Source organism: Hemicordylus capensis, chromosome 1, assembly GCF_027244095.1.
Source record: "Hemicordylus capensis ecotype Gifberg chromosome 1, rHemCap1.1.pri, whole genome shotgun sequence".
In the NCBI taxonomy this organism is placed as follows: domain Eukaryota; kingdom Metazoa; phylum Chordata; class Lepidosauria; order Squamata; family Cordylidae; genus Hemicordylus; species Hemicordylus capensis.
The window spans coordinates 71,792,073-71,805,031 of NC_069657.1; the positions used below are offsets into that span (position 1 = coordinate 71,792,073).

General features: G+C 45.6%; 1 protein-coding gene across 1 annotated transcript in view; it reads left to right on the forward strand.

Annotated features, from left to right (window-relative positions):
- ITPKA (inositol-trisphosphate 3-kinase A) overlaps positions 1 to 12,959 on the forward strand; it is a 108,979-nt gene that overhangs the window by 72,704 nt on the left and 23,316 nt on the right. Inside the window, exons 2-3 of the mRNA XM_053270810.1 lie at positions 7,273 to 7,369; positions 10,646 to 10,859. Coding sequence (XP_053126785.1) covers positions 7,273 to 7,369; positions 10,646 to 10,859 — 311 coding nt within the window. The remainder of the gene's footprint in view (positions 1 to 7,272; positions 7,370 to 10,645; positions 10,860 to 12,959) is intronic.

Below are 12,959 nucleotides of genomic sequence, written 5' to 3' on the forward strand. Positions count from 1 at the left end.
CTTTACTGGTTTGCCTCTTTTTAAAAAACAGAGTTTATTTTGATTAGACTATTTATATACTACTTTTCAACAAGTTCACAAAGCAGTATTACGTAGCAGAGAAATAAAAAAATTACTCCCTGTCCCGAAGGGGCCCATAATTTTATTTTATTTTTAAAATAAAGACTTAAGGGAAATACCAGCAACAGCCACTGGGAGGGATGCTGTGCTGGAATGAATAGAGACAGTTGCTTTCTCCCTGCTAAATGTACGAGCCACCACTTTAAAAGGTGCCTCTTTCCCAGCTAGCATGGATAAATAGGCACAACATGCATTCCTGGCTGGATCATATCATCACTAGTGATGGACAAGGTCCCTCCAACTCTCCTCAGAATCCCATTCCCAGCACAGCACTCCCCTAGTGGCTGTTGCTGGTGTCTATCTGGTGTTTCGTTTTTAGAGTGTGAGCCCTTTGAGGACAGGGAGCCTGAGAGGCAAGCTGCCTCTAAATACCAGTTGCAGGGGAGTAACAGCAGGAGAGAGGGCATGCAAGTACCTCTTGCCTATGGGCTTCCCAGAGGCATTTGGTGGGCTACTGTGTGAAACAAGATGCTGGACTTGATAGGCCACGGGCCTGATCCAGCGGAGCTGTTCTTATCTATGCCAACTCACTGCACTGTGATAAGTAAAACTGGGCATTTGGTTTTTTCTTTAGGAATACTTGGGATTACAATAGAAGGTGCTTTGTACAAAAGCAGACAAACCCAACACCTCAGAAACCATGGTGAAGCCGTTCTTAGGTTGCAAGATTCTGCTTCCCCTACTGTTCAGTGACTGCACAAAAATCACTTTCCCCCCTTCCTACACTGTGAAAGTACCCTGTAGTAACTCAGCTGCCAGCATTTAGCACCTCCTCCTTCCTACTGCCAATGCCTAACATGAAGCAAACAAGGCGCGCCCCACTGCTTATGCAGCATGGTGCAAGCAAGGCACACTCAAACCAGACACTCTGTAGTGGAGCTCAAATACACTTTCCATGAATTAACAAGGTGCTCCTGTAATGATCACATAGCATGGTGTGCATAAGTAAAATAAACACAAGTTTCCAAGGAAGAATTGCATGGCATCTTAAAATTACGAAGCCTGTGTTTTGCTACGCACAAATAGAGAGGGTTCAAATGGTCTGTCTGTGATTAGCTGGGTAGGCTTTTTTTTTTTTTTTTTGATGCCTGAAAGCTGTAGTATTTTTAGAACTAATGAAAATTCAGTTGTATGGAGTCAAGCCTTGCCATTTCAATGGAGTCAAGTCTTGTTTCATGAATAGCTCCATTGTTTTTGATGAGACGACTTGCTGAGTAATATATTCAAAATGACTGGCACTTGTGTAGTCTGTTCTTTGATTTAAACAACAAAAACAACAATGTGGGCTAAATGCAAGGAAGGATGTAGTGGCTACCAGGAGTTATAAGAGATGCATTTACATATAGGAAACAAAATCTCAATTCCAATCAAAGTAATGTATTTATTTGCAACAATTTTTCTCCCTTCAGTTTCCCACAGATTACCAAGTTGCTGTAGTTACTGAACTGAACCTTTTATGCCTCCCTTTCTTCTGTCAGCAAAACTATTCTTCTATCTTGCTTAGTGCCCATAGACCTAACTGTAGGAATGTGGAATGTAGGAAGCTGCCTTATACCAAGTCAGACCCTTAATCCGTCTAGCTCCGTATTGTCTACATTGACTGGCAGCAGCTCTGCAGGGTTTTAGGCAGGAGTCTTTCACAGCCCTATCTGCAGATGCCAGGGATTTAAAAGTGTGTCCAGGGCCCTTTGGGTCTAGGGATGTGCGGGCTGGCTAGATTCGAGCTGTAGTTTGAATTGAACCGGCCTGGTTTGGCCAGTCCAAGTTTAAACCGGCAGAGCCCCCCAAAGTGGGTGCTGCTCCGAGTTCGGACTGGACCAGACTGATTCAGGTGTCACTAGAATGGGCTAGAGAAGGCCCAAATCAGTTACTGTGGGGGAGGCCGGTGTGGGTGGGGGGAGCCACCGCCAATGTCGCAAATTGAGTAAAGTACCCCTGACTCCCCTCCTGTCCCCTCTGTAGCCTTAGGGAAGCCCCCCACCCACCCCTTTACTGGTAAATGAGTGAGGAATCATCACTCTTTACCAGTAGACCCCTGAACTGGCCCACGAACCAGCAATCGAACCAGACTGGGCCCGGTTCAACCAGACTGGGCCAGATTGGTGCAAATCCGGTTCGGATTCTAACCAAACCAGCAAAATCAGTTCCTTGCACACCCCTTTGGGACCTCCACATGAAGCCCGCCCACCCACACCCATATGTTTCAGTATAATGATCAGATTGAGCCTTTTCATTCAAGATAGTGAACTAATAAGTTAAAATATAACCCCAGGATCAGGAGTTATTTCAGTATTTTGGGTTATTACATTAACAGTATGCCCTGGCTGATATGCTATGAAACATTGCACATACAGTGGGAATGTAACATTTGTGCAGTTGCACAAACTACCATTGCACAAGTGCAAAAATTGCACAAATGGAATTGTGTAGTGGTATGGCCAATATATATAAGTAGCTTAACCCGCGCAGAGCATCAGCACACTAGTACTTGATTGATCCCCTCACCCCCTGCCACAGCCCCCCTCACCTCAGAGATCTCTCCAATAGTGTGATCTCTAATTCTTTTCATCTGTGTGTGGAATGAGTTTTGTTCTGGGTGACAGTATCAAGGCAGTGTGTGCGCATGTGCATTCAGAATGGGGCTTTCCTGAGTCAACCTGAGCGGGATCTAAAATTAACTGAGCGGACATCCAAAACTTATAAGTGGGTGTACATGTGCACGCCTTAGAGGGAACACTGCTCTCCACCCCCACCTGCGCCACTCTCCTGCTCCTCCTCCACCCCGTTGCTTCCATCTGCCTCACCCCTCTTGGTCACTCCTCCATCCCTTGACTCCATCCCCCTCACCCCTTTTGGTTGCAGCTGCAGCGTTGCTGGCGCCTGTTGGACAAGCTGCAGCCCCCTATCCCCAGAGACCTCCCTACCCTCACCAGACCCCCGCTCCTGCTCCTCCCCACAGGAGCAGCAGCAGTAGTGGTTGACCGGGCCCTTCCTTGCTGCTGCCACCGCCATGGCTGCTTGTCCCCCTTAGGCTGCTGGCAGGCCTGGGCCCGTCCCTTGCCTATCTCCCTCCCTCCACCAATAGCCTTGGTAGACCCAAACAGCAGTAGTGGTTGACTGGGCCCTTTCTTGCTGCTGCTGCCACCATGGCCACTCATTCCCCTCATGCCGCTGACAGGCTCGGGCCCATCCCTCACCATTCTTTCTTGCTTTCTTCCCCTCCCTTCTTTTTCTTTCTTTCTCTATCCTCCACTCACTCTTCCCCTCTCTTTCTTCCCCATTCTCCCCACCTTCCTGAGTTAACAGATCATGTTTCCTCATCTAATTCATACAGTGGCAGCCTCCTTCTCCTGAAGGAGCTCTTTCCTCCCTCATGACCTCTCTCTTCTCAGATCGTTGCCCACTATCCTTTTATATATAGAGATTCATCTCCTCTACAATCAAGAACATCTTCCAACCAGTAACAGTTGCATTCCAACTGACCTTAACCATCACATTCTCCTTCTCCCTATCTGTGTATGGAATCCCCACTGCCCAATCACCACAGTATCACAGGCTCCTCCTCCCTATCTGCAAATGGAATCCCCACTGCCCAATCACCATGGTGCTTCTTCTCTCACAGGCTCCTTCTCCCTATCTGCATATGGAATCCCCACTGCCCAATCAGGTGCTTCTGCTTGCAAACTCTTGTGAGAACTGCCACACACGGGATTAGCCACAGGTATGCCTTAGAGAATTATATAGATAGATAGATGGCCACATGTGCAACGTTATTCTTGCTTGACTGCACAAACTAATATTCCACTGTGTGCATGGAACATTCCATTGTGTGTGTGTGTAATTGCTAATGTTGCACAGTATGCAACACAGTATGCACAGTTCACACAAGCAGCCATGCCTGGGCTTGTACAGCCCTACCCAGGCAGGGCTGCTCGTGTGGAGCACCAGGATTGGTCACCGACTCGGCACTGCCCTGCCAGATAGCCTGAGTTTCCCCCACAGGCATGTACCCTCTTACCTCAGTCCCCAGTCACGTGGCAGGATGGACTGCCGGCAGCCCCATTTGAACTTCCGGCAGTTTGTTGTCACATAGAGGCTGGGGGAAGGAGCACCATGGCCTCTAGTGTATCCCTAATGCACCGTGCTGCTCATGTGGTGCATTATGGGATATCTGAAGGCCGGGCTTCCTTCCCCCGACTTGGGAATTGGCACATCACTCACTAAAGTGCCGATTGTGTGGGCACGCAAGCAGCTGCGCCTGTGGACAACTGGCAGTTGTGTGGGGAGAAGGTAGGTAGGGTCCTGCCTTGCCCCCAGCCCTCCCTGACCCTGGTATTATGATCATGTGAACGACCTTCATGTCAGCCACAGAGAAGAAAGTGGGGGGTGGGAGCTCAAATGAACATTCTATTCCCAGGCTCCTCAGTCTTAAAAAAAAAGCCCTGCCTGGGACCTTCTGCACGAAAACAGGTACTCTACTACTGAGCTATGGCCCCGTGTGTAAGTAGATCACACTCATATGTCTTTATTCAGTCCATGGTGGCTCACCCAAGGCTTAGAGGTGGCTTCATGCTGTGTCTCTTTTGGACAAAAGTAACTAGAAACTAGCATGGCTGTGAACACATACACATAGGGGCTTATGCCACATTTAGACTGTGCATCTAGAACTGTTTTGAAATCAGAGGTAGAGGGAAAGTCTGTCAGTGACTGTTAGCTGCAATAGATAAGTCTAGAGCCTCCATGTTCAGAGGCAGAATACCTCCTTATGGAACGCTGGTTACAGATGGCTGCCATGCCTCCGTTTTGCACTAAGAGGCATCTGGGTGGCCCCTGTTGGAGTGCCTGACTAGATGGACCCAATTCAACAAACCCAATTATGTTCTTCTACACAGATTTAGATATATTATATTGAGCCCTGGCATTGAGCTCTGCTCAAATGACATATAAAAGTGGAAGAAATAATAGAGGAGGATGAGTGGCAATTAATTCAGACTACAAAGAAAGCACGTCTTCCCTCTTTTGTTTCTTCCTATCATAATAGCACTTTGTGGGCTTGTGTAGGCTTGTACTGTTAAGCATGGGAACTCGGGGAGCAGAGAAAAACACATTCTAACATGATTTTGCTCGACACACCAGCAGAGATTTTCTTTGAGAAACATCCAGGGGTCATGAAAATTAACCAGTGTAGGCAGGCGAGGCAGTAGGATTCCTCCCCCACTCCTAATGGTAATGATTTTTTAAAAACACATTTTAAGCTAGTCCATCAGCTTCAAGCCACATTTTATTACACGTTTTAACCTATAATTACTTTAAGTGAAATGCACGATTAGTAGAACTGCAAGATCTTGGAAGAAACACATGTACCTCTTCCTTTGCACCCTCAAATGTATTTGCTTTAGTGCACACAATGTGTAGTGCTTTGCGGAGTGGAAGCAGGATGACACCCAGCAAGTGCAATTTCTTTACAAAAACAGGTTTTAGTACAGGGATCAGGTGTAATGGGGGTTCAAAAGGCTTCTTCAGGGAGTGGAATGAGAGGAAAGGAAGTCATTTAGCCATGGGGCACTCCACACAGAACCTGTATGCATTTCCCAATTCAGGTCCTTTGGTGGCAGCCTGTACTTGAGCAGTAACACATAGCAGTAGCACACGCGTCACTCTGGATTGAGATGCTGCTCTATGCTGCGGCAAGTCTTTGTTTTGCACACAGTCCTCCTCACCTGTTCTTTGAGCAGGAAAAATGTAGCTGGAGGATCTGGTGTACTACGTGTGTCTGGTGCGCGCGCGCTTGGAATTCAGGTGGAGTGCTTTTTATCTTAGTGAAATGTTTGTATAGTGTTTCTTATGCACATTTGTATCAGCTTGCCAGACAGCCTCCCTGTTCCTTCCCAGCCGTGGCTGCAGAACAATGCTTCTGTAATATAATTTTCAGGGAACCTTGAGGTTGATCAGTCGAAGAGAAAAAGTGTTTTGAAAACATTTTATTATAACATGCTGTTATACTAATCACCGCAGTTTCAGTTCCAGAGAGCAAGGGGTGTGTGTGTGTGTGTGTGTGTGTGTGTTTTAAAGGTCATTTTCCTCTGTTGACACGGCAGCTGTTCCGTTTCCACTTCTGCCTACAGAAAGATATTCGGAGATGACACAGCCGTACCAGGAAGGTGTTAGCAAGGTGACACTGTCGTAGCATTCCCTGGCCTTGTTTAAAATGTTAACAAGGTGGAGGAAACAATGGCTCCCACTCTGCACCAAATACACAGCTTCCTTCACTGTACACTGAGGATCAAATGACACATTACATTAAATGTGTTGCTAAGAGGCATGAGTAAGATTGGCAACACTCTCTTGCTCTCTATTTTTTTTTTTTTTAAAAAACAAGAAGCAGCTTCAGGAGGGCCCCATGCTGGACCAAGGAGTCGAGGAGTTAATCCTCCCCCCACCCCCACCCCCACCCCAGTGCTGTTTTCCTGCCAAGAATTTTCCCAAGATTACTGAAGCGGCTCTTTGCAGCCACTTGTGGGGAGTGTGTGTCAGGCAAACAGTGTAGCGTGGGAAGGGCTCACCCCTCTGCATGCTGCAGAGCGGTCTGGATCAGCTTCCAGCCCCATGACTGCTTTCTGTTAAAGAGAAGCTGCCAATCTTAAACATACCCTTTACATTTAATGTCAGGTGTAATTTGACCCTGAGAAGAATGTCAAAAAGTTCAAACAGTAGATTAGCCCTAATAATCTGGTTTATTTTAGGGGAGAGAGCAAGATCACAGAGCTGTATTTTCCTCCTGCTCTTAAATATGCTACCCATCTGCATCTTTGGGATAGGAAGTGCACTATAGTGCCTGATCTGTAGGTTTTCAGATCTGTCTTTCTAGAGGGTGCTGTTGCTTGGATTTGATCATGGTTAACATGAGTTAGCTACTCCTGAGATGGCCTTTGACAACATTTTGACAACATTCCTTTAAAACTTAATTGCGTAATGAGTTGTTTGAAGTATCAGCAAATTTCATAGGGATCCACTATGATGTAGTAACTGGCCCTTCCTAAAAGTTAAAGGGAACTCATAAGAGCAAGTCGAAATCTATGGATCTCTGTGCACAGATTGCTTGGTACAGTCATATGCAGGGAACACTAATGGCTTTTCCTTTCTGTGTTTCAGAAAAAAGCATGGCAGACAATAAAAACCATTGTCAATCTGCCAGTCATCAGTCCCTTCAAGAAACGGTACTCCTGGGTGCAGCTGGCTGGTCACACAGGTGAGAAGCATTTTCTTGCTTTGCTTGGTAGCAACTTTTAATACAAACAGACAATACGAATTGAAAGGCTGAAATCATTCTTAATGTCATCACACTCCCGCACTCCAAAAGATAAAGTGCTCTTACTCAAACACTCTGAACAGAATGGCTGACATCCAACGGGTATGCATACAAATGGGAAGTGGGGAAGGCGGGTGGGCATAGGGAAGGCTGTGCTAAAAGACGACCCCCCGCTGACAATTCCTCTACATTGATGGGAAGCGCAGCCCGCTCCCCCACATGATCTGCGCCACAGCATTCAGCGCATCTCTCTGGAGGCCGGGATTATGCATCCCAGCCTCCACGTATCCCACAATGCACCACACGAGCACAGTGCATTGGGGGATATCTCCTTGAGATGGGAGCTCTAGGCATCCAATTCTGTGTGCGCTTGGAACATAGGAACATAGTCAGACCATTGGTCTATCTAGCTCAGTATTGTCTTCACAGACTGGCAGCGGCTTTTCCAAGGTTGCAGGCAGGAATCTCTCTCAGCCCTATCTTGGAGAAGCCAGGAAGGGAACTTGGAACCTTCTGCTCCTCCCAGAGTAGCTCCATCGCCTGAGGGGAATATCTACAGTGCTCACATTTCTAGTCTCCCATTCATATGCAACCAGGGTGGACCCTGCTTAGCTAAGGGGACAAATCATGCTTGCTACCACAAGACCAGCTCTCCTCTGCAAGCAGCCCGAGCACACACACAATCCCAGTGCCGGGGTTAAGGGTGCACTCACGCCCTTAACCTTGGCTAACGGCCGGACTTCAAAGTGAGGTTAGGCAGGCGGGCAGCACTGGGATCCACTCAGATCCTGGTGCTGCACACGAGCAGCCTAACCCAGGCGGCTCATAAGAACAGCCTTCCTGACTAACAAAGTGCCAGTGCAACTGAGTTGAGTTACAAACAAAAGATCCAGACTAAGGGAAACTTCACTCTCCTTCTGTCTGCACCCCCCACAAATATGTCCCTGAGGTTTTGGGAGCAAGCTATAGCACAAAGAGATCTGTATTTTCTCCTGGCTTTAAATATGCTATCATTCTGGACCTCTGGGACTGACTAATCAGCATGAACATTTAAATATGCAAATTGATAAATGTGGGACCTTTGTTAAGTGATTAAATAAATTAGTTGGTCCAGGAGGATTGTGAGCTGCCAGTGGCCTTGGAAGCATTCCAGTGTGATCCCTGAGTTACCATGAGAATCCCGAAGACGCTAGATTTCTTATAAAACAGTGTGCTTCTCACCCTCATTAGTGCAAAGAAAAGCTTGAATGCAAAAGGTCAGTGTTGTGACAGACTCAGTGGCCACAAGATTGATAACCATTGCTGGCATGAAGTTTTTTAAAAATGCATGCAATCCTAGTCCATTTTGTGGTTTTCAGAAGCTGAATCATGACTTTGTATGTGTGAAATCCCTGCTAACTGCTAATTGAGCAAAGAGGCACATTTTAAAAGTGGCGATTCTCTTCATTTAGCAGGAGGAGAGCAACTGGTCTGATCCATCCTCAGCACAGCATCCCTTCAGTGGCTGTTGCTGGTTTCTGTTTCTTTTTTAGATTGTGAGCCCATTGGGTGACAGGGACCCATTTTATTTATTTATATCTCTGTAAACCGCTTTGGGAACTTTTTTTGAACAGTGGTATGCAAATATTCGTTGAACTGGGCAAAGAAGCACCTTTTAAAAATGGTGGTTCTCTTTATTTAGCAGGGGGAGATCAATCCCTGCTAACTTGGCAGAGAGGCACCTTTGAACGTAGTGATTCTCTTTATTTAGCAGGGGAAGAGTAACTGGCCATATCCACCCCCAGCACAGTACTTCCAGTGACTGTTGCTGGTGTCTATCTTATGTTTCTTTTTAGATTGTGAGCCCTTTGGGGACAGGGATCCATCTTATTTATTTGTTATTTCTCTGTGTAAACTGCCCTGAGCCATTTTTGGAAGGGTGGTATAGAAATCGAATTAACAACAACAACAACTGGCCCTATCCACCCCCTTTGGGGATAGGGATCCATGTTCATTCATTCATTCTCTATGTAAACTGCTTTGGAACCTTTTGTTGAAAAGCGGTATATAAATATTTGTTGCTGTCATCCTATAGGGCATGAATGCAATGTAATATTTAGGCCCAGTCTTATTTTCTGCCTTTGGGATATGAGGCTCATTCTGGTGATATGGATTAATACACATCTGAGTAGACAAAATATTCTGCCGTCACTTCTACAGTTCGTGAAGTGGCGTCTTCTGGGCATCAGCTCATGTCCAGTCTCATCCTATTGATAATGCGATTTATGTTTGATACTTTTAGCCGTGGAGTAGTAAAACAGTGGAACTGCAGGATTCCAAGGGTGCTGCAGCACCTAGAGAAGAGAGAGTGCATGTGTACTCAAAGTGCATGACTTGGCTCCTGGTCTTGGCTTGCTAGTTATTGATCAGTGACTGGTGGCTTCTTTTTTGTGTGATAGGAGTAGGTACAGATTGGAGCTCAAGTCAGGACACACGGGTCACATTACAAAGATATAATCATTTAACCTGGCTACCAAAGGAATAATAAAGTTTGGCTTGTTAACCTTTTGTGCTGCCTAGTGTATCTAGACATAGGCATGCAAATACTCTTAGTGTAGATGTAGCAGGACAAGTAGATGCATTTTTACATTGGCTTGTGTCCAAATGTCCATTTTATAAACAGATATTGGACTAGCTCAGATATAACACAGAGCCTTCTCCTGGCTTCGTGTGACACCCCCTAATCTCAGGTCTGTGGGGGAAGAAAGGATTCTACTTCCCAGCCAGGATCTGAACTTGGTGATCCTGGCTTATTTTAGCCAGAGCTTCTGAAACTGGGCTAGTATTCCAGAGATCTGAGACGGGGATAGTATTCCAGCTGACCCTGTTTATTTTGGAACTGGCTAGATTAAACCAGAATCACCAGGATTATATGTAAGGAGATCCTGGTATATTCTAATGAGATCCTGGTATGTTCTAAGCCAGTATCAGAAGTAGAACTCATCCTCCCCATATACATTAAGGGGAGAGGGGAGTGTGTGCATCTGAGGACAGGGCATGTCACGTTACATCTGAACTGGCCTAGGGTTTGCATTGGGTGTTCTTTTTACAAGGCCCATAGTCTCTTTCCAGAAATCTTTAACTGGAAGCTAGAGGTGTGGCTGTCAAAATGGGAGAAGAGGCCTTTCTCTTGTAGCAGACTGAAAGTTGCATGTTAACATGTTCTGCTTACTCCAGGGAGTTTCAAGGCAGCTGATGCTGGGACGATTCTGAAGCGCTACTCTGAGAATGAGGAGAAGTGCTTTGAGCTGCTGATGAAAGATCCGCTGCACTCCTGTGTCCCCGTCTTCCATGGGGTGGTGGAGAGAGATGGCGAGTCTTATATGCAACTGGACGACCTTCTAGCTAACTTTGAAGGGCCTTGTGTGATGGACTGTAAGATGGGAATCAGGTGTGAGAACTTTAAAAACCTGCTTTCTCTTTGCGGGGGGGGGGGCGTTGCTTGCTTGATATGTGATTTGGATGAGATGGGGGGTTGATATTGCCTTATTGATACAGTAATCTGTTTAGGACCGATAGGACAGAACAAACAATGCCATAGTTGCTGCTGCTGTGATAACAGAGTTATTAACACTTTGACAATAACTGTGAGATACCAGCAATGTGAGAACTGGGATTGTTTGTAACTCTGAAAGCTTCCTCATGGGAACTTGCCTGTCCTTGTACTTAGCTTCCCACACACCCAGCTCTCTGCAGAACCCTCTTTGCTGCAGTTTCAGAGCTGATGAAAGAACATGGTAGGGACACCATTATCCTGAACAGCTGTTGATTTTATCCTTGGCAAAATAAGCCTAGTTGGTTGACAGGACAGCCTGAACCTCTAGAGTTCATGGTCTCACATGATAAAGCCATCTTGCTGAAACTAAGCAGGCCTAGGTCTGGTCAGTGTCTGGATGGGTGACCTCCTAGAAACCTTGTATTTGCTGCCTTGCGTTCCACAATGGAAGAAAGGGAGGATATAAATAAATACATTAAGTAAATATTTATGAATATCTCCTGAAGAAGAATGACTTTATGAGTTTCTTTCCTAGAGCTTCTGGGAAGCTACAGGGATATCTTTACCACTTTAGCAGAGAAAGTACTCATGATGGGCTTTATCTTGACCCACCATACCTTGAAAAACTTGGAAGTCCCAGGACAGTTGGGTTTGTTTGTTTTAAACTCTGAACAAAAAATGTTTATTGTGACTTTACTGAGTTGGCACAATAAATCTTTATTAACCCCCCTCCCCCAAATGAAAAAAAACTTTCACTTTTTGTCTTCATAGCAAGGCTTATCTCTAAAATCCACTCTCAGTGCCAAGGCTCAGCTCTCAAAGTTGTGATGAGGTTATTGATGTATTGTCACCTTAAGTGGCGCAGCGAGAAAATGCTTGACTAACAAGCAGAAGGTTACCGGTTCAAATCCCTGCTGCTATGTTTCCCAGACTATGGGAAACACCTATATTGGGCAACAGTGATATAGGAAGATGCTGAAAGGCATCATCTTATACTGCATGGGAGGAGGCAATGGTAAACGCCACCTGTATTCTACCAAAAGAAAACCACAGGTTTCTGTGGGCGCCAGGAGTTGAAATCGACTTGATGGCACACTTCACCTTTACTTTATTGATGTATTATTGGGCCTTGTCTCCTGCAAAAGGATGAGTATTTCCAAATGTCTAATAGTACCATTTGTCTTCATGCATGGAAATATAGTGCATCCTTCTGCCAGGCTTATTCAACCTAGTCATTTACATAACTGGAATAACAGAAGAGTCAGTAGCGCTGCTCAGAAGTTACAGCTCATACTCTGGGTGCCAATTAATTATCTACACAGTGAATGCACATAAGGAGAGAGGGGGACTTTGCCCCCTCCTCATGCACATTCAAATGCATGTCTGCAGCCTGCCCGAAGCAGGCATGCCAACCCAGTGCACGCCTGTTTGGGAATAGGCTGTTGAGGACATGCATTTGAACCTGGAAATAGCAAGAAGTAGAGTCTCTTGTCCTCTCCTCCAGACCCACATTTGTTCTTTGCATGGAGGAGGATAGGACACAACTTTTGAACATGGCTGCTGCTGTTTGTTTAATTTTGGCAGTGTTCCCATGGCAACTGAGCTGTCCTCCCCAGCACTTGATGTCAGGCTCACATTATTTTATTTTTAAAAAACAAATATCTCAAGAAATGTTTAAGCAAATGATTCATTATACAATTGGTTGAATGACCATCATTTTAATCAGCTGTGATTGACTCCTGCAAACTGGGCAAAAAGCCACCTTTTAAAGTGGTGGTTCTCTTCTAGTGGAGGAAGAGGGCAACCCTCCCTATTCAGCACAGCATTTTATCACTCCAGTGGCTGTTGTGATGTTGTTCTCATATTTTTTACCCTGTGAGCCCCCTTGGAACAGGGAATTATTTTCTCATTCTTTTTCTCATATCTTTTGCTATGTAAACTACTTAGTGAACTTTTGTGTTGAAAAGCAGTATATCATGTGTGGTGGCTTATGTA